The sequence below is a fragment of the Montipora capricornis genome, chromosome 7, assembly GCF_036669925.1.
Source record: "Montipora capricornis isolate CH-2021 chromosome 7, ASM3666992v2, whole genome shotgun sequence".
NCBI lineage: Eukaryota > Metazoa > Cnidaria > Anthozoa > Scleractinia > Acroporidae > Montipora > Montipora capricornis.
Genome location: NC_090889.1, coordinates 45,186,732 through 45,209,231, shown reverse-complemented (window position 1 = coordinate 45,209,231; position 22,500 = coordinate 45,186,732). Strand labels below are relative to the sequence as shown.

General features: G+C 39.8%; 2 protein-coding genes across 5 annotated transcripts in view; one reads left to right on the top strand and one right to left on the bottom strand.

The window, feature by feature from the left end:
* The window catches only part of LOC138057278 (uncharacterized), a 121,491-nt gene extending 113,501 nt beyond the window's left edge, over window positions 1-7,990 (top strand). For 3 of the 4 annotated variants that reach the window (XM_068903324.1, XM_068903326.1, XM_068903327.1), the window contains one exon: window positions 1,598-4,321. In XM_068903324.1, coding sequence (XP_068759425.1) covers window positions 1,598-1,791 — 194 coding nt within the window. In that variant the 3' untranslated portion in view covers window positions 1,792-4,321. Of the gene's footprint in view, window positions 1-1,597; window positions 4,322-7,103 lie in introns of those variants that run through there. The other variant, XM_068903325.1, reaches the window with a different exon arrangement.
* A 10,209-nt stretch (window positions 7,991-18,199) lies between these two features.
* Window positions 18,200-22,500, bottom strand: part of LOC138056072 (RING finger and CHY zinc finger domain-containing protein 1-like) — a 9,104-nt gene continuing 4,803 nt past the window's right edge. Inside the window, exons 5-6 of the mRNA XM_068901915.1 lie at window positions 20,796-20,819; window positions 18,200-18,493 (exon numbers count right to left, since the gene is read on the bottom strand). Coding sequence (XP_068758016.1) covers window positions 18,200-18,493; window positions 20,796-20,819 — 318 coding nt within the window. The remainder of the gene's footprint in view (window positions 18,494-20,795; window positions 20,820-22,500) is intronic.

Here is a 22,500-nt window from a genome sequence, read left to right as displayed (position 1 = left end):
ACAGCAAACCTCTACAGGTCACGTCTTCAGACGTCAACCTCGCGTTTACGGAAAATTCTCCACGTTTTCGACGGCAAGAGGTAGGTTTTCGCCTAAGTCATTTACCTCAACTTTTATTTGCATGAATATTTTGTAATCCCACGTTTACCTGACACTGATATACAGAAAAAAAACCTTTTAAAAGGTTTGAGCGACAACTGCTGCACAACGGTGAAATCCAATATGGCGGCATGAAAACACACGCGTCATTATCACGCGATTTTTAATACACGAAGGAGGCATACCGCAAACGGCAAACGGCAAACCTGAAACCGCGGTTTGCGGTCCGCGGTAAACGTCGATCTTAAGGTGTCTATTGTTTTAGTATATACTCACGAAGTGATCTCAACAAGAATTGCACAGGAAAACCATCCAAAGTCGATTTAATTGACATCTCAATTCATGCGTGGAAAACGTGCAAGCCGCACAAAGCATGCGCGAAGTGTTTCCAGTAGCTTCAAACAGCAAAATGGTCATTCAACACCGTCTAAATCAGCAATCTAAATCGAAAGTCTGCCTGTTAAAACATTTTTACCCTTCGATCAAAATTTTAGAGGTTGATTTGAAATGAAAATTGAAAGTGCAGTTGGTAGAGGATCCACATGAAATGGCTGCTCTAATTGAGGTGAGCGTTGGTTTGTTGTAAAATGACCCATCTTGTTCCTTGCAGCCATGTGGAGCTTTCTTAAACATTTTTTAAATTCCGGGATTTCAGTAACAAATTCGTTTTGCTGGGCGACCAGCCCCACAAAATAGAATTACCCCGAGAAAAACAAGTTGTTGGCGTGAAGAAAATTTTTTAATTTTCAGCAATTGACCGAATGCAAAAATGGCCGCTAACAAATTATTCTTTTGTCTTTCTGTTAATTAACGTAGTAGCCTCTTTCACACACGTAAAATTCAAAGAATTTGGGCTGTAAAACGAGGCTAGTTAGGCTAATTAACAAAAAGACAAAAGAATAATTTGTTGGCGGCCATTTTTGCATTCGGTCAATAATTATCTGAAAAAACGAAGTCAAACACTGTTTGGCAAAAGTATGAACTCTTCTCTTACCTTTGGAAACTTTCAGGCCAAATTTTGTGGCCCTCTTTGGATTTTGTAGCACAGCATCATCTTGTATTCTCAATATTTCCGATTCAGAAATGCTGGCGAGTTTACGCTGGCCATTTTGTTTTGTTTGAATCACGCATTATTCACTGGAAGACCTCAATGACCAGAACCAAGTTGCTGACCAGCGACTTTCGTTAAAACATGGTTTGCTGGGGGTGCTCAGTCTCGCGGGCTCAGAAAGCCTAGTGGTGGTCATTGTTATTTAAGGTTTTTCTTGTTCACTCCGTAGGGAGTGAATAATGTTCGATTACTCCGAGATAGCGAACTAATCAGATTGCTTGAAACACCAAGATAACTGAGTGAGTATATCCTAAAGATGGATAAGTGATAAAAATTTGCTGTAGATAAAAAAAAAAGAAATGGCCCAACCGCTGCAATTTGTCCTTTCCCCTTGTCATTAAAGCAAATTCAGTATGCAAATTAGTTATTTCTTTTACACTCTTTTAGTCGGTGGGCGATGGAAAGAGCTTGCAATCAGATTAGGAATTTCTAACAACGGAATAAGCTTCCTCGACGAGAGACATACTAATCCAAGTGATGTTCTACTTGATATTATGGCGAAGCATCACCCCTTTCATGTCGGTGAACTTTACGACATGTTAGTAGAAAGTGAGCTTCCTCTAGCTGCTGACATCCTGTAGATCTAGCAGCTGACATCCAGTGTGCTGTATAAACATGAATCACAGCGTGCCGCGGTTAGTGAAACATGACTTATTTGGAACCTTATGGAAGCTTATACAATAAATGCTTCATTAATCCAGCGACAGTCCTAAATCCTCCTAAATCAGAGAATATATTTTTCATGAGCTTGGTTTGACATAGAACTTAACATTCACCGTGAACAAAGAAACAAATTGTTTATGAATTTTTTTTTAAAAATAAATTCGTCAATACTTTTAGGGATCTAAAGGGTTTATCTTTGATCTACGCTAAGAATGTTTTGTGATCTGCGGTTGTTAAACCCCACAGAACCCTAAATAGAACATTTAAAAAAATTGAAGCAATAATTAACGGTTGACACAAGAGCTTCACTCAATTATTGAGGAAGGTTTTCTTTTAACAATGATATTCATTCTAAGTAGGAAAATTAACGAGAGCAAAGTAACATGACGTTTCAACGACTTCATGTCATCATTGTCGAATGAACAAGTTAAATTAACGGCAAGGCATATCTATAGTACTTGGGATGTGAGAAAATTAAATTAGCAAACGTTGCATGAAAACAATCATGTTAAACAAAAAAGAAAAAGAAAAAAAAGGTAAAAATGCGAATGGAATCCGCTTATAAAATCGTTTTTATAAGATATTCATTCTTGTGTTTTTAATCGACGAGGCAGCGTTACCGAGTGATTCGAGGTCTAGACTGCCCAGTTCCCGGTTGATATCACTGATCACTAGTTGACGTTGTTTTGTGAGGTCTCTTGTTCAACTTCGAGGCTTATCTCAAAGTGGTTGGATTTCACGCATTTTTGATGTAATAGTTAGGGTAGAATTTTTAGTATTATTTTTGTAATTTTGGATTGAATTACTGCTAGTATGTATTCTTAGCTAAATTTTTGTGAACTTGTAATAATACAATATCAGGAGCCCATCCTGGAGCGTGCAACTTCCATACAGCGTCTGTGAAACGGCGTTTTCACAAGTAGGTTTATTTTTAGACTAGCCCTTCCCGCGAAGTAGGTCAAAATACAAAGTCAGTTACGGTTCGGTGACCCTATAACGTCAGCTTAATTTCTTGTAATTGGTCATCGGGCTCCTGTGGGAGTCTCATTAGCGGGAAATTCAATCTAAAAATAACCTTACTTGTGAAAACGCCGTTGCACAAGTATAGTTAAGTTGCACGCTCCGGGTGATGGGCTCCTGACAAGATAAGTTAACGCTGTGATAGGCCAATTTAGCGCGCATTATTTAAAGTGTGGTTCGCTGACATTACAAGTTTGTTTTACCGACCTCGTTTTCTCGGGCCTGCAGCAGGTTACATCTCCCTTTTTTAATTTCATTTCTATGGAACGACGTCAAAGCCCTAAAAACGCAACAAGATGTCGATGAATTCGTTTGCTAATAATTCGTTTGCGGTATGTCCTTTTGAAAATCATAGAAATCCAAGGTGGTGACCCTGGATTACAGCTTTTTTTTTTTTGTTTTTTTTGTTTTTTTTTTTAAGCTAAGCATTAACTAGCAGTGGACCCAAAAGCTTCACGGCTCGGGAGCTGGATCGATCCAAAGTTTGAACTAGAAAAAATGCGGACCTCACCTTAAAGCGCTGCCCTCGATCTCGGTTTGTGAGAGGCTTATATACGAGGAATTACTTTTACTAAGGCCGATAAGAACTTGTATTATTTTTGGCTCAGAGTTCGGCGGGACGGTTAATTACGACAACTGTTTTTCTTAAAATGTACCACCAGTAGCTTGTGGGTATAATCAAAGAGGGAGTGTGGAAATCCATTAAATCAGTCCATACCCCATAATTTGGCAAGTTTCATTTGGTGGATATGGAATACATGTATCGTAGGTAATTTGAATGGCAATCGGACGTTGCGTAGCGAGAGTTGTTTTTGTAGGTTATTTGTTAAGTGAAGATCACTGATGTCTAAGCCAGGGCATTCATTCAAAATATCATTAATAATATGATCATCATCGTCATTATCGTTATCATTGCTCCTGACCAAGGTGCTGTTCAGGGATCCGCTGAACAATGGAAAGCAATTTTGAAGCTTAATTCGCAAACTTGAGTGTTTAGTCTGTTTGTTACAGTTTCTTTTCCTTTTTTTTTTAAACCAAGACCTTGTTGGAATGCAATGAACAAAACTTTTGGGGCTGATTTGCGAATATTAACTTTCAAGCTTTTAATCTCGAGTTGTTTAGTTTGTTAGTGCGGTGAACGTTCGATCACAGTGACTATATATGTCCTTTTTCTATAACTTAGAACCTGTAGCAATGGGGTAACCTTGATTGTAAGGTGTGTCTCACTTGTGATACAAGAATAAGCAAAAGTAACACATACAAATGCACTTGGTGATATTTAGTGTCTGGTTTCGAAAAGAGGTACATATTTGCAAACACAAAGCTAATGAGTCTACGTACCAGTCTATGTGACTAGTGGTCAGTTATACTTGCGTCGTGTGTAAACCATCTTTAAATTGTAAAATAATTGATTCACTTTATCCGGAACAATATAATGTGTCTTTATATACTTTTTTTTTAAAACAGCAATTCAGTTTAGTGGATAGGTACTTCAAAACTATGGGTTAATAACAGTACAGCATATAAATTTATCAAATCCTAGCTAACACATTTGTAATCGTGCACTGAGATTGCTTTTGCAGATCACAAATAATGTGTTTTTCGCAAATTTTGTTTTGGCTCAGGTACACATACGCATGTACAGCCGTCACGACCATACCGATTTCGACTGGGTAGCATTTCATGTCAGACACCAAAGCCACCCTTCCCTTTCAGTTGACTTTCACGATGTAAACTCGTTTCTAGCTTAGAAATATCATTTTAGACGGAAACAAAGGGAAAGAAAATTAGTGTGAGACTCACATCTTTAGCGTTAGTTTCGCCCGCTAAATGATCAGTTGTAGCTGCTAAAAATTCCCAAATTTTTAAAAGTGACATTAGAAATACTCAGGTTCCCTCTCTTAGCTCTGTATTTGCTTACATGATATCACCGAAAAAAGTCATGCTGGGGCGACTAACACCGGCTCGAGTTCACTCAGGTTGCTGCACCGGAGCGAAAATTTCGTTCCGGCTCGAAATCTCCCGTTGGGCTGGGACGGGTAGCACATGCGTACTTTTCCTGATAGACGCCATATTTGCAATTTGGATTCACCCTTGTATTTTATCGATATGTTGTGTCCCTTCAAGTAAACACGATACGAATTCACCTCGTCATCATGTAAAGCGTTATCAAGAAGTCTGAAACTCGCGCCGGTGCGAGTTTTCTCATGTAAACACCCCCTCAGAACGGCTTTCAGTTTTGGAAATAGTTTGTAGACCAAAATACTGAAGATTTGCGGTAATAACGCATTATTATCAATACGCGCGGCCAAATGACAAACTGCCCTCTGTAAAACGCGTCTTTTTGCAGGCCAAATGGGAAATGTGCGGGCTGAAAATACATTTGCCCCCCTGATACTGATTGGCTGCAGAGTTGTCAAACAACTTCGCTCGGCCTATGAGGCGCGAATTTTCGTGAATGAGTTTGCACTTGCTTGCTTTGTACTGAGCTCTGCAGTGAACGTTCAAGATGTTTGGAGATCTTATTTTAAAGAGGAAGAAGTCCCAACTTTTCAGCTTTTTCTAGTCAAAACTCGGATTTAGACAACGAGCAACTGGATGAAATTGAGCAAAAAGCTCAAGCGAAAAACATCAAGAGAGCAGCTGAGTGGGGAGTAAAAAAGTTCGAGAAATGGTGCGAGAAAAGAAAAATTACAGTGGATCTCAAAACAGTAAGTCCAACAGACTTGAGTGAAATTTTGCGAAAGTTCTTCGCTGAAGTGAAAACAGACAAAGGCCAAGCGTTAACTCCAAGGGCATTGACTGGAATCTAACCTGTACTCCACTCAGCCGAAACATAAACATTTAACAAGACAGCAAATTCATATCTGCCAACAAAATGTTTCAAGCAAAGGGCAGGCTATTTACAAAAGAAAACAATGCGAAACCAAAACACAAATCATCTATTCAGTCAGGAGATATGCAGAAATTGAATCGATACTTGGGGGGGAGGGGGGGGGAGGGAACTGTCTTGTCGGACTCTCACTGAAAGCAGTACTAGTGTTTGAGGGAGTACTATCGTAGCTTTGTATCCTTTTGATACTTTCATTTACGTCCCCCCTCCCCCATCTTCCAAGTTGTCGCTTCCACGTCGTCTCTGCCGACTTGTCGCTTCCAAGTTATTGGTGCCAAGTTGTCGCTGTCGAGTTGTCGCTTCCAACTTGTCGCTTCAAAATATCAAAAGGATACAAAACTGCGATAGTTCTCCCTCAAAGACTAGCACTGCTCTCAGTGAGAGTCCGACAAGACAGTCCCCACCCCCTCCCCCTCCCTTTAGGTTTAACGCGGCAACATGGAAGCGACAACTAGTGACCCTTACCAGTTTTCGTCATTTCTTCTAATCTTAGCCAATTGTCGTCGTGCAAAATCGAACGCGACGTGACGCTCTTTTCAATTAAGAGCGTAAAGACCTGGGAACCTAACGACAGAAATTGGGACATTGCTAAAATTGAGTTCTGGAACATTCACATGAAATTTAAACAGAGAAAAACAATCAATAAATCATTCCGGGATTGGTAAATCGACTGATAAACTTGAACCTTAGTCACTTACGCTTTTCAAGCAATCAGCCGAATTTTAGCCGGTCGCAGAATCGCAGTGTCACAGCATTGGTCACAGCAAACAGAGAATTTTCGCCTTTCGTTACTAGAGGCGTTCCTCGAACCGATGAGGAACAGAAGTTTCTCTTCAGATTGGAGTACTTTTGTTTGTACAATAGAAAATCCTTTGTGTATCGTATGTCAAAGGATGATTTGTCGAAAGGTATGTTCTCGCTGCTCTTTATATTATTTCTTGAAATAAAGAAAGGCGTAAACTAACCTCAAATTCTTGGATCCAGTAAAATGGGAAGGGGTAAGTTCACTAGAATCTGCCTGCAGTTCTTCCTCGCATTGTCACGTGTCTGTAAGGAGGGTTACGTCACATGCTTTTTGTCATTTCTGCTAAAAAATTGTAATGCTTCCCTTGATACCTGCGAAAGTCTTTGGTTTTAATGTGGCAAAAACTATGTGAAAGCAATCTCAATGCTGCACTGTAGATTAACTGATGTGACAAGAATAAAAGTTTATTTTACGCTTATCACATACCTGATTGGTTGTCCACTTGTGTGAGTGGTGCAATTTATTTCTGTTTTAGTGTTCCAGCAAACCTTGTTATTTTTGTTCTCCTGCAGCCGATTTTGTATTTTGCTGAGTAAAGACCTGCTTTCTTTACAATGTTTGGTTGCTTTCTCGGGTGAAACGATGACGTGACCGGGAATGTACCCGTGCAAGTTCTAGGGCCTTAGGAAGGAGAGGCCTCGAGCACACAAATTCTGCTTTGGACTTCTACGCTGTCTTTCCAAATTCTGCATGCGTGCGTGAATTAAGGTACCTTAGAATCCGCCATGCTCTCGCTCATGTTGTTCGAGCTATTATCTCGGATTTTCCGCGTACACCTACCGAAAACATATGAGTAGGTGCCGCAGGAAATTCGATCAAAAGGCAGGAATACTATATTTCTCAGAGTGGTTGCAACATGCAATTTCCTTCAAGTCAGATTAAAGCCTTTAATTCGAAGTGGCATACAGTAGTTTCTTTTACACGTAAAGCAGCATAAGCTTGAACAGCTTTAACAAATATAATTAAATTGAACTAAATCTCTAAGAAATGTTTGCACTGTTTTTTCAATTTCTTTATCCGCTTCAACGATTTGTATTCATATATTTTGAACTTCCTTTGGCATTTTCTTAAGTGGGTATAGTTGAACAAAATCATTCGAATAGTTGAAGGTCGTTTTGAAAGTACGCCAAAGAGGGGCGTGCGGGTTGTTGACATAAGGGAGAAGTGATCCTCGCATTCAGCTGGACAATTTAAGCAATTGTCTCTGATTACAGACACTCGAAAAATTCAGGTGGCTCCAACGGGATTCAAACCCAATCAATCAATCAATCAATCTATCATTCAATCTATCAATCAATCCTTTATTTGATAATGCAGGTTGGGTTATATATAAACAAAGTTACAAGAGTATTTACAAATAAGAATGGCAGCCAAAGGCTGATGTGGACCTGCGATATGGAATATAATCTAAAATCATAAGTTCTAAAAGGTACATAGAAGACTACTGTGAAACTACTAATTATGTCCAAAAAATAAATAAAATTATCCTTCTTATTAGAAATCATAGTTGCTTTTTTGTTTCTTAACTTCTATTATGAAACTGTTAATTATGTCCTAAAAATAATTAACAACCATTCCATGAGCGCGTGTTGGATATGGGATGGTAGATAGCGAACGAGGCGCGTAGCGCCGAGTTGGCTATAACCAGTCTCATATCCAACAAGCGCGAATGGAATAATTGTCTTATTAAATTCTTTAAATTCCAAAAGTTTTGAAGTACGAAATACGAGCGAGAAAAGCGAGAAAATCCGAGCGAAATCGAAAAAACTTGATGAAGATACGATGTTGCATAACACCTAGTGGTCAGACAGACGCAGGCTCATCACAAAAGCATTTCTTACCTTTTCGCGTACTTCTAAACGTCGGAATTGACCCAATTTTTCCACACAAAAAAATATTTTTTCTTTTTGCTTTCCGGCGAAAAAAAAATTTGCCTTAACGACGCTTAGCGCAATCATTTGCCATATACGGTCAAACTAAGGTATATGAGCTGATAACCGAGATTGAGTGAACCAATCAGAGTACGAGAAATGCTTTAACCGCGGTTGAACATTTAATAAATAAAAATATCCTTATTAGAAATTAGAAATTAAGAAAAGTGCAAATTACTGGACACCTATATCGAAAAAAAAAATTCTTTCAAGTTCAACTGAGCTGCGAAGCAGGTCAATAGACCGCTTTCATAAATGGCGACCTATTTTACATTCTTTTGCATTTATGTTAATTAGATCTACTGGCTTCATTTTGAAACAAATATTCTTTTGAAATTTGCTCGTTGTAGCGAGGCTAGAAAGGCTTATCAGCATTAAAACAATAGAATATTTTATTTGGCCGCCATTATGAAAGAGGTCTATTTGTTGGGCTTACTTGTAAATACTTACATTGATTTTATTCATCGAGTCCTTTCGCAGGAACACATGAGCCCAACGAATTGACCTGCTCCCAAGTGAGTGGTTTCATAGCTGAGTTGGTAGAGCATTGCATCGGCAGCGCAGAGGTCATGCGTTCGAATCCCGTTGAAACCACCTGAGTTTTTCAGGTGTCTATAAAGTGACAATTGCTTAATTTGTCCAGTTAAGTGCGATCACTTATATCATTCATGAGTCATTTGCGCCTCTTGTCACCCCAATGGCGTACTTGCTCGTTTTAGTATTAAAATGAAAGACCGCTTAACCTATCCTTGAGGAAACTGAGTTCAGAGTCAAAAGAGTGTAAGGGATACATGAATGAACAAGCGTAAAGTGAAAGCCAGGATTCCGTCCCGCTAAGCAATTTTGCCACGCATGAAAATGCTTCTTTCTCAAATGTCCACTGGTATCCGGATACTTTTTAAACAGAGACTTTTCTCTCCGTTTTCAAAAAAAATACGCGTCAACACGAAGCGAATTAAAATCGTATTCACCCGTCCGCACGAAAACGCTAAAACGATGCGAATACGATAGTTCTCTTACAAAGCATGCGCAAAGCTAGCAATTTATGAGCCCGCACGCAGCAATTCGGCGCCAATTTTTTGTTTGGTGCTCATGTTTAGTGTTGTTTACATCTTCTAACATGTCGAAAACAGCAAAATGAAGCAGAAAATCTACGAAAATTAACCTTTCTATTAACCTTCTGTTTAATCGTTTTAATCGTTTCTGTTTAATCGTTGTCGTAGCTGACACGGAAATCAACCTTGCTATGTTCAGTCACTTTCGTAAATACTCAGCTTGGAGATGTAACAACGTAAAATGCAACTGCATGCAAGGTATTAAACTTGAGAGAAGCCCAAGAAGTCACAACTTGTCTAAAATCCGTCAATCGTTTACGAAGACTGGGCATGACTGCACTCGAGCGATATTCGAAAACCTCCGTTTTCGTCCGTCCACTCGTATACGGAAAGTCTCCGTTTTCGAAAATCTCCACTCTGGAGACCATTTTGGAAAACTTCGGTTTTCGGTGATCGAATACGCCGTTTACAGAGAAAAAAGTCCCGTTTTCAAAAGTATCCGGATACGTGAAGACGGGCCCTTATTCTGAGGGTCGTGAAGGGTGGTATCAAATCCCAGTTCCCAGCTTAATTTTGGTCCAAATATTAATTCTCCTACCAACGTCCAACTATGTGCACGTCATTGCATTGACAACAAACCGCTGACCAGGTGGAGCCTGGCACTGATTACACGTGACTACTGAGGTCTATTGATATTACAAAATGTCCTCTACCTCTGAAATGACGATTATCGACAATTCCTGTTGTTCTCTGGATTGAATGTTATCGTGAAATTAGATTACTCTGTTGCAGGACTTGTGGTAGCAGATTAAAAGAAAAAAAGTAAAAGTTGCATTACTGGACAGGATTTGAACCCGGAGCACCCACTTTGAAGGAATTGTTTTTATCCACTTAACGGTGAAACCACTAAAGATCAACTAGCTAACCATTTTATTTATTATTTACTAACACTAATTAGTATACATAAAATCATTGTCGAATAGTGGTGTAGCCTAGTGCTTGATTTTAAGGACGGTGCCTACTAATTCAAAGGTACTTTTGTGTAGTTTACTAAATATGTGGGAACAGCAGATCTTAACAAGTATTATTGAAATCCAAGAAGAAAATTTGGGGTAGCCACGCATTTCTCGAACATAATTAATCAACAATACGTGTTACACTCACTCACTCAGCCGAATGCGCCTCAGTTGGCTACGAGCTTTCCCCAGTTCGTCCTGTCTGGAGCCATCAGCCGGATCTTTTCCGGTGTCGGGGGGTTATCTAGACACATTACCCTGGCGATGTACTGATGGAATCCCAAGCAGGATTCTGTAGCAGCTGGTGGCATAGCTGTTGAGTTTGTCCTCCAACTTCTTTTGTTAGTGTCCAGCCCTCGCAGCCATACAAAAGGATTGACGGGCAGGTTGATTTGAACAGGTTGACTTTGAGGTTTGTAAGGACAGACTTGGATCGCCACAGCCTTTCGAGGGTTAAAATACAAAGCAATTTATGGCGTTCTTTGCCAAATTGAAGCCTAATTTTCTCTGAAAAATGCGTGGTTACTCCCAATTTTCTGTTTGGATACAAAGAGCATTTGCAAAGTTCTGATTTCTCCGCATAGTTTTGAACCGCGCAAAAATATCCCTGTACCAATAAGCACCGCCGATAGGAAATCCGAGTATCTCGAGATGCGCAGAACGTATGCGCAATAACAATAGTAGGCACCGTCCTTAAAATGGTTAGCTTTCTCTTGAGGTTTGGTAACCGGCATTTTCTCCTGTTTCAACTTGTTTCTTTGCGGGTGATAACACACGCGGCATTCCGAAGGAACAAAAAATTACATAAAAAAAAATCACGTTCTAACAGTTAGCGATGTGGTAGTCTAGTGGTTAAATGAAAGGGTTATTACTCCAACAGTCCCTTGGTTCGAGTCCCTCGAGCTCAAGGGTTGGTGTCGGATTTTAAAAATAGATATCCATTTCCCATAGTCCCTCTCAAGCCCTAAGCGGCCTAAATTGACGAAGATAGTCAATTTGGAGAAAATTAGCAATTGTTTATAATCGTCATTTCAGAGGTAGATCTAGAGGATGGGTTGGATATTAAAGGACAACTGAAGATAAAAATGGAATTGTTTTTCCTTCGACAAATTTGTAGTGCCTGACTTAGTTAAAGGAAATATTCGAGTATTTGAGGGGTTTCTTACATTTTGTGGTCTTTATGAGGCCAGAAAGACCCGTATTGAGCTCGATGGAAGTCCGTCATTTTGCCTGTACTATAGCAGGCTAAGCGTGACGTCATTGCGCTCACTTGCTAGAAAGCGGGAAACTTGAAAAATGGTTCAGTGCGTCATTGTGGGCTGTTGTAATAGAACTCTCAGACACCAAAAGAGTAAAGTTTTCATCGTTTCCCTGTTAAAAACGAATCCATCTCAAAGAATGGCTCATCCAAATTTAGAAGGGAAAACTTGCCAAATATCCAGCACTGTCACATCTGTTCGGATCATTTCGAACCCTCTTATTTTAACGGTGTCTTGGCCACAAGGGTCGATGCGACAGCTGCATGTAATTGATGAAATGTTAACTTTGTGACTCCATCGATTCCATTTATATCCAGTGAGTGAGCTATGTTTTCCTTATTCGGGAGATTTCAGTGGCAAACCCGGCGCAGGAGAAGTGAACCGAAGAGTTGTTTTTGAAAGCAATGGCATTCGCGCTTCAAGCTGGGTTTTATAAACTTTGCAACTATCACAAAGTTGTTTAAGTTTGAAAATTCGCAATACTACCAACAGAGTAATGTGTTTACATACGATGGCAGTTTGTAGTACTTCTCTTTGCAAACACATGCACGGTCGAAAAGCTAGAATGCTGCGTTACACAACGAATAGTTTGACCTGCCGGCACATCTAACTTTAAATAGATATTAAGCTATATGTAGATCTGTTAGTTAAGAGCTATGAGCATCACTAGATGTCTGTAAGCTAACGTTTGTCGAATTGAATCGAAATGACAGACAAAACAACAGCAGCCAAGAGAATTTCGTAGTGATCAAGTTGTCTTTATTACCTTTTGAATACAATCAATTCTTGAATCTTCCCTTTCGGTTGCTTCCTTTTCCTCGAATCCTCAACTTTATCGCATTGGTTCGAAAGAATATGCTTCAAGTTCTGCAATAAACTTACGTGTATTAAGGACGAAGAAAGCGGAGTACTATGTTGAGACTTACAAGATAACAGAAGATTTAATTTATTGAAAACCAGCAGCTTGCTTATGCGCAATGATGTCACAACATAGCGGCAGACATTCCTTTTTGGAAGTAACAGGAAGAAAAGACAAACAAAATGGCTGACGTTCAAATTGGAAAAATAACCAAGGATTTCAGGCAAATTCAAGGCCTTTCAAGATGAAAAGGATTTTTCCAATTTTTTTAGGAAAAGGACGTTATATTTGGACAATAATAAGGCACGAAAAGAAAGTGATCTTCTAAGCTTCTGTTCTCCTTTAACTGCTTACTAACCAAGCGCGATGGCCGTACCGGGGAAGAATATTCGCCCAAGTATGGCTCAAGAAATCAAAATTGTTTCCAGCATCAACAACAAACCTGCAGTTCAACATTTTCTCTCTAGATCAACAATAAAATGCGTCCAAATTCAACGGCTAATACAATAAACAACGCTTAAAACACGCCTAATCCAACAACAAGAGAAAGTCAACATCAACGATAAGGAATCACCTTAAACTTCAACGACAAAATACGTGGTTCAACAATTTGGCCTCTTATTGAACATATATTTCATTGGCGGTATAGTGTCGTACTTCCTATTGTTTTCTGTGCTAAATCCATTATTATCTTTGTTCGTTTTATTGTTCTAATAGCCAATCCTCAAGCCCGTTAAACGAGGTACGACACGACCCCAATTTGGGGACGAGCGACTGGCTAAGGTCGGTGAAGGTTGGAACCGAAAAATCCCGGCAGGGCGGCTTGGAGGAGCCACTAGCTAACGTACTGAATGGGGCTTGTTCTTCTGCATCGTATTTACTCGAATAAGCGCCGCGGCGTTTATTTCATTTTTCGCGCCTCAAGTGCGGTGCTTATTTAAAAATTGGATGCCTATTATTTTAACGGTTCGCTTTTCTATCTGTACGGAGAATAACACAAACATCTTTTGATTGGGACCGCGGCGCTTTTTTTATCCCAAATGCGGCGTTTATTCGAGGGCGGTGCTTCTTCGAGTATACGGTATTTGTCACAGCTGGTCTTAGATTTTAAGCAAGTGAAAGCGTCAAACTTTCCTACAAACATTTCCTTAAAGTTTCGAAACCCTTCTATAAGGTAAACATACTATAATACCAACCCGGCGAGACACGCTTGCGTCCAATCAATTGGCAGCCATAGGCGGCAGTTTGGACTTTGTTGGGCCTCATCGGCAAAAGTTAGTATAGCCTACCTACAAAACAGATGGGTTATGCACCCCTTTAAGTGGCAGCTCAACATACAGGGAATGTGGTTGTGCGCATGCGTGATATATTGGCTACACAGCCTGGTGTTGCGGTGAGTCACTTTTTCTTCTATGCTTCCTCGTTTCAGTTCCGGAAGAATTTGGTCACGTGGTAGGTAACGAATTTTCGACAGATTCCTGTTGATTAGCAAATCGCGGAAAATGAAAAAGTGATTCACAGAATGCGTATCGCTATCTTTCAAATTCGTGATACCCATAATTAGATTGATTCCCCAAATATCAGTACTATGAACATTGTCTTTAAGTTGATATTGTTTACTGTGTGTGCAACGTTTAACAAATCATGTTTTTCACTATCATTCATTATTGACAGCCGGGTAAAAATGAGCTATAACAAAAAAGCCTACAAATTCGGGGTACAAGCTGTGATATTATCTTGAACCCTGAATTGAATATGAGGAAGCATTTTCAAACCTTCATAGAAGAGTTTCATGACTTTTAGGAAGTTAGTTAAGTCTGACGCTTTCAATACCTCAAAATCTAAGACTAGCTGTTACAAATAATAAAAAGAACAAGCCCATTCAGTTCTTTGGTTAGTGACTAGTGGAATTTACACGGCTTGGACGGCTTAAGCGAGACAGTGTGGCTCGGTGGTTAGAGCGCTTACCTTGAGATCCGGATATCCCGGGTTCAACTCCCTCTCTGACCATTCGTGGATGAATTTGTTCCTGGTAGTCCCTGGTTCAACGTCCCGTAAATAGCCAACTGGTTTGCCTCCGGCCAGTTGGAATTCTTCACAGTTGTTGTTCTGTTCCGTTGTTTCGTTAATTGTGTTTCATTTGCCCTGAAAAGACCCTATAGGGAGCGGTCAATTAACTAAGTATTTTTATTTTATTATTTTTAATTTTTTTTTGGACCGTTTCCATGTGAAAACGGTCCGTAATGCAAAATCCACACTGAGAAAGAACCAGTCACTCGATTTGCCTCCAAGACTGGCTTTGCTTTGCTGGCCTTGTCCCATTTTTTTTACCATTTGTTAGTCACCGCTTGCATTGGCATGTTAAAATTTTGTTTGCTAATTACGACCTTAAAAATACTACGTGCGTTTTACAGTGGATGCGCCAGATTTTACCTTCTTTCGGAGAATCATAAATCCGAGGGTAAGTGTGCTGGACAATGAAGCTTACGACGAAGGTGAAATGACTCTTCATCATAGAAAGATTTTGAGTTTTATTTGAAGAACTTAGGTTGCGCCGAAACATTCTATGGGAAAATATGGTCTCCAATACAGGCTGAACAAGTCGCAATTATTTTTATACTTATTGGGCTCTTAACGAAGGGCGCTTTCCTTTTGTCAGAACTGGCCGGCCAGACCCATCCATCAGTTTGCAAAGAAAATGCAACAATTTGAAGGAACATTTGCATGATAATCCCTCGTATTCTTCTGAAGAAGTATATATCATCCCATCCTGCTAGAAGAGCCTTTCTTTTGCTTCTTCGATTTTGGCGTTCTCGAAAAAGACTCGAATTTACATGAACCGAATGAGATCTTTATTTAGTATGCGCTACGTGTAGCCAGGATACAGTCTCGAACCCAAGCCTAATATGCTAGATCTCGCCGCTATCTTCGTTTTTCAAGGTACAGCGGGCTCAATTATAACAATCGGCTTTATCACTAAAAAGATGCTCACACTGGAAAAACCGGTTTGATGAGAGAAAAGAAGCTTGACTAGTCCTGAAGTTTGGGCTGCGGCGGCTTCAAGGAGTTGACGCGATTCATGCAGAGCCTTCTTTTCTCCTCCTCAGTAAAGAAAAGGAGAAACGGAGGCTCTCCTCGCAGGGTAATATCATCCTCGAAGTGCGTTAATTTAAAGGCGTTGTAGAGTTAGTCCTTCCAAATGCCCGGTATGGCCGAAAGCGTCCTAAATTTAGCCACGTTTATCTTCAAACAACTCTTTGAGCTTGTTGACTCAAGATCCAGCTATATTTTGGGACGTTCAGTTCATGTCAGTTGAACTCAGTAGGTACCTCACTGGAATAGGAGATTTGCATGATGGCGTCATTTACTACGAAGACCAGACTGCTTTGAGTTACTTCCATTGTCAGGCAATTTCAACAATTGTTTCTTTGTTCCCAGGGCAGAAGAAAAATCTGAATAATTAGGCATTTGGACGAAGCATTATGGTTTTCGTAGTAAAATGACGCCATAATGCAAATCGCCTATTCGAGAGGAACAGAGGAACTTTATCGAGGTGTGCAGCACGATACCTTAGTTGGACTAATTTAATAAAACGTTTTAGGCAGGCCCCACAATATTTACTCAAATGACGGTGTGGATTGAAGATAAAATGTAGTTCAATTGTGGTAAAATTATTTTGGAACATTAATCAGCATAACAGTAAAGTGCAACAATAAGAATCTCAGACGCAGCACGAGTGTTCAATCAAATAACAATCATCATCATCATCATCATCATCATCATCATCATCATTGCCTCATGTACATCTACATCTACTACATCTCATAATAATAATAATAATAATAATAATAATAATAATAATAATATTATTATTATTATTATTATTATTATTATCATTATTATTAGATGTGTGATTTTATCGGCGAGATGTGAGGTAAGCTAGAAATTACTTTCCAGCCTTTCCTTTATTTACGTGCGAATGGCAACCCGGGAATTTGAGAAGTCGCTTAAATCGCATTCAATCAGGCAAATAACCACACAACAAGCGAGAAAGTCACCACGACAATAAAGTACGGCTTTTGTTATGGAGAACTTTTGCGTGTAAGTATCGTTTTCACTTTGTTATCGAGATTCCAATACAAATCCTTATAATTTTTTACCCTCCGAGTCTGGGCCGCCTGTGGACTCACTAGGAAACTAGAAAGCTTTCCCAAAGTATCAAGGGGATAGGCATTTCAGTAGACCAAATCGACTAACTCAATTTTGTCCCCAATTCAAATCTCCCGATCCCGGGGATGAAACTCTTTGTGAATTGTATTTGCATAACAATGTACTAGCATTCACATTTAAATGATATGGAAATACCTGGAACAAAACGTTTTCTACCCAAAGGGTTTGAATGGGCCACTTCCGAGTTGCTGTTTGTCTCGGTTTCGAAGTGAGTCTTGGTGCTCAACTATTGTAAGGGAAATGAGTTTGATTTGCATAAGAATACGCAACTCATTTACATTTGAATGGTTGTGCACCAGGACTCACTTTGAAACTGAGGCAGGCAGCAACTCGGAAATGGGCTATTGCCCGAAGTGGAAAATACCATAACCCTGTTTGTTTGTCCACCCAAATTTTGAATAAGCATTGGTTTCCTTTTCTCTTGAGACCACTGTAAGTCCCAAGAGAAACAGGAAGCAATGGTAATGCAAAGTTTTGGGGGACAAACAAAGAGTATGATGGTATTTTTCGACTCCAGTCGGCCAATCGAGTTTGCCGATTTTGTCAACAAAAAAGAAAACTCCTGCAAATGGCAGAACTGCTTGGCTTTGAGAGAATGCTGGCTGAAGACTACGAGCTAGAGCTTGCTCTTGGCGTAAAAACGAGAGTGACATCAACACCCAACTCAACTATGAATTTCGCAGCGAACATGGAACAAATAGTGTTGTTCTACCTCCCAAATCAAATACGTTATCCGACTGGAGGAGAATGTATCACGAAGCAAGGGGTCAAGAACGAACAAAACTCACCAACTTTCTAAGGAAAAAACAGCTTCAGTGAACTTTCGACTCGCATGTGATCCGGTTGTGCAACTTGAGGGCGTGGCAAATTTATGCGATAATGCAGGAGCCCATGACTAGGAACGAGCAACTCTCATACTACTAAACTTATGTCACGGCATTTTTACAGACCGATCTATTTTTAGACTACCTTTTTCCGCAAAGCTAGTTCCGGCTCCGTGACGCTATGACGTCAATTTAGTTTCTTGTGATTGGCCATCGGGCTCCCTATGGAGTTTCAGTCGCGAGAAATTCAATCTTAAAATAAATCGGTCTGTGAAAACGCCGTGACAGGAATATAGGGCTGTTGTTCACTCCTAGTCATTGGCTCCTGGGTAAGGTCATAAGGCGTCGCCCGTGGATGTTGAGTTGAGAGGTACAAGAAAAGACTCAATAATGATGACTTAAAATGATGATGATGATGATGAGTATTGTCCTGTTTAATCTAAAGGCAACTCATCGTTATCCCCAGTCTCATCGTCCAGATTTAGTTGAACCTCTGATAAATTAACTAAATCATTGACCGATGCTTCTTGTTCTGACTCAGCCTCCTCGTGCCCTTCAAATGTTTCTTCCTCATCTTCCGTTTCCCATTCTTCGCCACCTTGTCCCTGGGTAGCCTGTGCTAGTTGCACAGCTGCTACAGGAATCCCTTCTTCACCCTCTCTGCTTGTGTTGTATGAACCACATTCTGCGCACTTCAGGCCGACGACATGAAATCTTACCTTGCTTTCCTAAATATTCAAACAATTCTTAGTTTAATTACGAACACCAAAGCAATTTAATTCTGTGGGCTTTTGTTATCAAAAACAGTAGTGTAGGGCATATAAATAAAGATAAATTCCAAGAGGACCAGTTTTAAGAAATGGACAAGTGATCCTTGCACTAAACTGGACAATTAAGAGCGGTTTTCAATTGAGTGAATTTGGTTTTGCATTACTTCACTCAGTGCTTGGTTCAAAGTTCTCGCGCCACTTTTTCAACCAATCAGAAGGGAAACCAAAACCAATCGTGGATCGCGAGTGCGCATTTTCCTGCAGTTTGTGTCGGATTCGTGAAATTACTTCGAGTTTTGATTGGTTTACTGGATTGTCTCCGTCCTTTTTGATTCGCCAAAGTAATTACTTTGGTTTTGGTTTTACGACACTCCATTGAAACTCGCTCTAAGCAATTTTCCCTTACAGACACCTGAAAAATTTTGCTGATTATGTCCTGTGCTTTTTTTTTGCCAAAATTGCCAGAAAATTTTTGCAAACGCTTTCAGTCCTGGACACAAGTGAAAAATTCTGGTGGTCTCAACGGGATTCGAACCCATAAACTCTCTGATTTGGAACAATAGCTGCTGTTCCACCATGTGAATCAACTGAAAAGTGCCCTAACATAGTGACAGTTGGTTACTCGCACATAAGGGTCAGACTATCGAATTGCGGGGAAAAAATGCGCTGAACGTTGAATTTTGCGTTCGCGGTAGGAGTTGAACGCATGTGTGTAAACAAGATAACATCGATGTCACTATGTCGGAGGCAGTGTGGCCCAGTGGTTAGGGCGCTTGCCTTGAGATCCGGAGATCCCGGATTCAAGACCCGCTCTGACCACTCGTTGAATTTGATCCTGGTAGTCCCTGGTTCAACTTCCCATCCGCACTTGTAAATAGCCAACTGATTGGGATTCTTAACAGTTGTTGTTGTTCTGTTCTGTCGTTTCGTTGTGTTTCATTGGCCCTGAAAAGCCCCTATGGGGAGCTGTCAATTAAGTATGTATTGTATATTGTATTATGACATATTTCTATTTCCACGCAATAGCTACGATCTTTCGCCCTTACAACTGCACTTAAAAAAAAAAAACACTAAACGTCTCTCACATATTTCACGGTTATTCATTCACGTCGTAGGATGTAGAACGAATTCACCGCTGACCAGCTCTTATGGCCGCCGCAAACGAGGAAATAATGTTGCGGAAGCAAGTGAGCAAGTGTTTCCCCGTTTGCGGCCCCAGGAAATATTTGTTGCGAAAGGAAAATTTGCTTCCCGGTAAGAAAAAAAGTTTCTCATTTTTTCAGAAACATTTTGCTTCCTCAGCAAATGTTTCCTCGTTTGTGCGCCAAGGAAACAATCGGTTGACTAGATTCGGTATCTTTTCTTTCAATGGCCGCCATGTATGTTGACTACAATCAGGCGAGAGGTCTGGGATCTAGGACGCAAAATGTCTCTTGGTTTGCGTGGTCAAGAAGCAAAACATGCCCTGGGTTCGAGTGCCGTTCAGGCCTGGATTTTTTTTTCATGTTTCTAGTGATCTTTCAGGTATAAAATGATCGTCTACTGTAACCTGGAGATGGTCCCAAGGGTATCCACTTTAGAGAAAAAAGAACTGTGATGCTGAAATAGTGTTGTTGTCGAATAAGTTAAACACATAAATATGGTTCTATGAACTGAATTCTTAAATTATGTTGATCACAGTTGGGAGATCGAATCATGCTGAGGTTTGGAGTATTAGGCTTTCTTGAACGACATTAGGGGATTGTGCAGTCGTTTTTAAGGCCAACTGAAAAGAGTGACACCCAAAGTACCATTAATGGGAATATGGTATAAGTACATGCAACATGAAAGACAACACAAAGAATGGGTTAGTAGCAAGACCAGCGTTTTGTGATTATTGGAATTCACCAAGGGAAAGTCCCTCTCTGCTTCATGAAGTTAAACATGTACTGTCTTCTACGTAGAGTTTCAGAATCTGGGTTTAAGTCCTCTACCTGGAAAAATGCATGACGCTTTTAACTATCACAATGAGGTTACTTTTGATTTTGATTTTGGTGGCTAGGTATTGCTAGCCATTATTAAAGATGTAACATTCACGTTTGTGTGTCCAAAAAGAAACACTGGCCCTGTTTGTGTCCTAAATGTTGGAGTCTTTTCAAAATCAAAATGTTCCTTCTGTTCAGTAAAAGAGGTGAACGCTGTTGACATAATTAAGCTGGCAACCAAAAATTGGTAACAAAAAGTCCGATTGATGGCCAGTAAAATTATCCTTACAACTTACCTTATTGCAATCACGGCAGAGAATCTGTAACAAGAAAGTAGTATCGAGTATCAAGACTAACCATCCACCTTGAACTCCAAAATTCAGTGCTACACGGGGGCTGTACAGAATAAAAGTGCTACAACAGTTTTACCAAAACAGGGAAAGAATAGGACAATTTGAAGCAATTCAGTAGCCAGCGTAGCTAGTTTCCCTACGAACAGGAAGGGACTGAAAAGACCTCTTCCCAATGCACACAGGTCAGTACCCTTGTATACACTATGCACACCGTCTAAAGTTGGGCAGTTAAGGACGGTGCCTACTATTGTTATTGCGCATACGTTCTACGCATCTCGAGATACTCGGATTTCCTATCGGTGATGCTTACTAATACAGGGATATTTTTGCGCGGTTTAAAACTATCCGGAAAAAGGAGATCTTAGTAAGTGTCCTTGGTATCCAAAAAGAAAACTGGGGGTAAGCATGCAATTTTGAGAGATAATTAAGCTTCAATTTGAGAAAGAATTCCATACATTGCTTTGTATTTTAAAGCTTTTTACAAATATTATTCATCAATTATCTTTGAAAAATGCGTGGCTACCCCCAATTTTCTTTTTGGATTTCAATAACACTTGTTAAGATCTACATTTCCTGCATAATGACACAACGGGGAAAAAATCTCTTTAATTAGTAGGCACCGTCCTTAAGTATTTGATTTAAGTATAAAAAAAAAGTTTTAAGACATGCATTATGGGAGATGTTCAAACCAAGAAGGTGCATGGAAAGGTGGGAAAAAAATATGGACATCAAAAGAGCACAATGCAGAGGTGCAATGATGAGAAAAAATAATTAACAATTATTCTTTGAAATCGAGGTGAATAGTGGTAGAAGATTGCAATAATTGTTTTAGTATATACTCAAGAAGTGATCTCAGCAACATTTGCAGAAGAAAACAATCCAAAGTCGATTTAATTAACATCTCAATCCATGCGTGGAAAACGTGCAAGCGGCACAAAGCATGCGCGAAAGTGTTTACAGAAGCTTCAAACAAGGCAAATATAAATAACCTACGTTAAAACGTCACAAACGGCAAAATGGTCATTTAACACCGTTTAAATCAGCAATCTAAATCGACAGTCTGCTTGTTAAAACATTTTCACCGTTCGATCAAAGTTTTAGAGGTTTATTTTAAACGGAAATTGAAAGTGGAGTTGGTAAAGGATCCACATGAAATGGCGGCTCTAATAGACCAATTTTGATATATTAAAATTCAGTCCAAAACAAAAGGCATCATTTTGAGGCTGTGGGGAATAAACTCATACAAATCCTTCTATTTATTCCCCAGAGCCTCGAGATGATGCCTATATTAATATATCGAAATTGGTCTATTGAGGTGAGCGTTGATTTGTTGTAAAATGACCCGTCTTGTTTCCTGGAAGCCATGTAAAACTTTCTAAAACATTTTTTAATTCCTCGATTTCAGTAAAAAATTCGTTTTGCTGGGCGACCAGCCTTACAAAATAGAATTACTCCGAGTGAAACAAATTGTTGGCGTGAAGATTGTTTAATTTTCAGCAATAATTACCTGGAAAAACGAAGTCAAACACTCTTCTCTTCTTTTGTAGCACAGCATCATCTTGTATTCTCAACATTTCCGATTCAGAAATGCTGGCGAGTTTACACCGGCCATTTCGTTTTGTTTGCATCACGCATTATTCACTCCGTA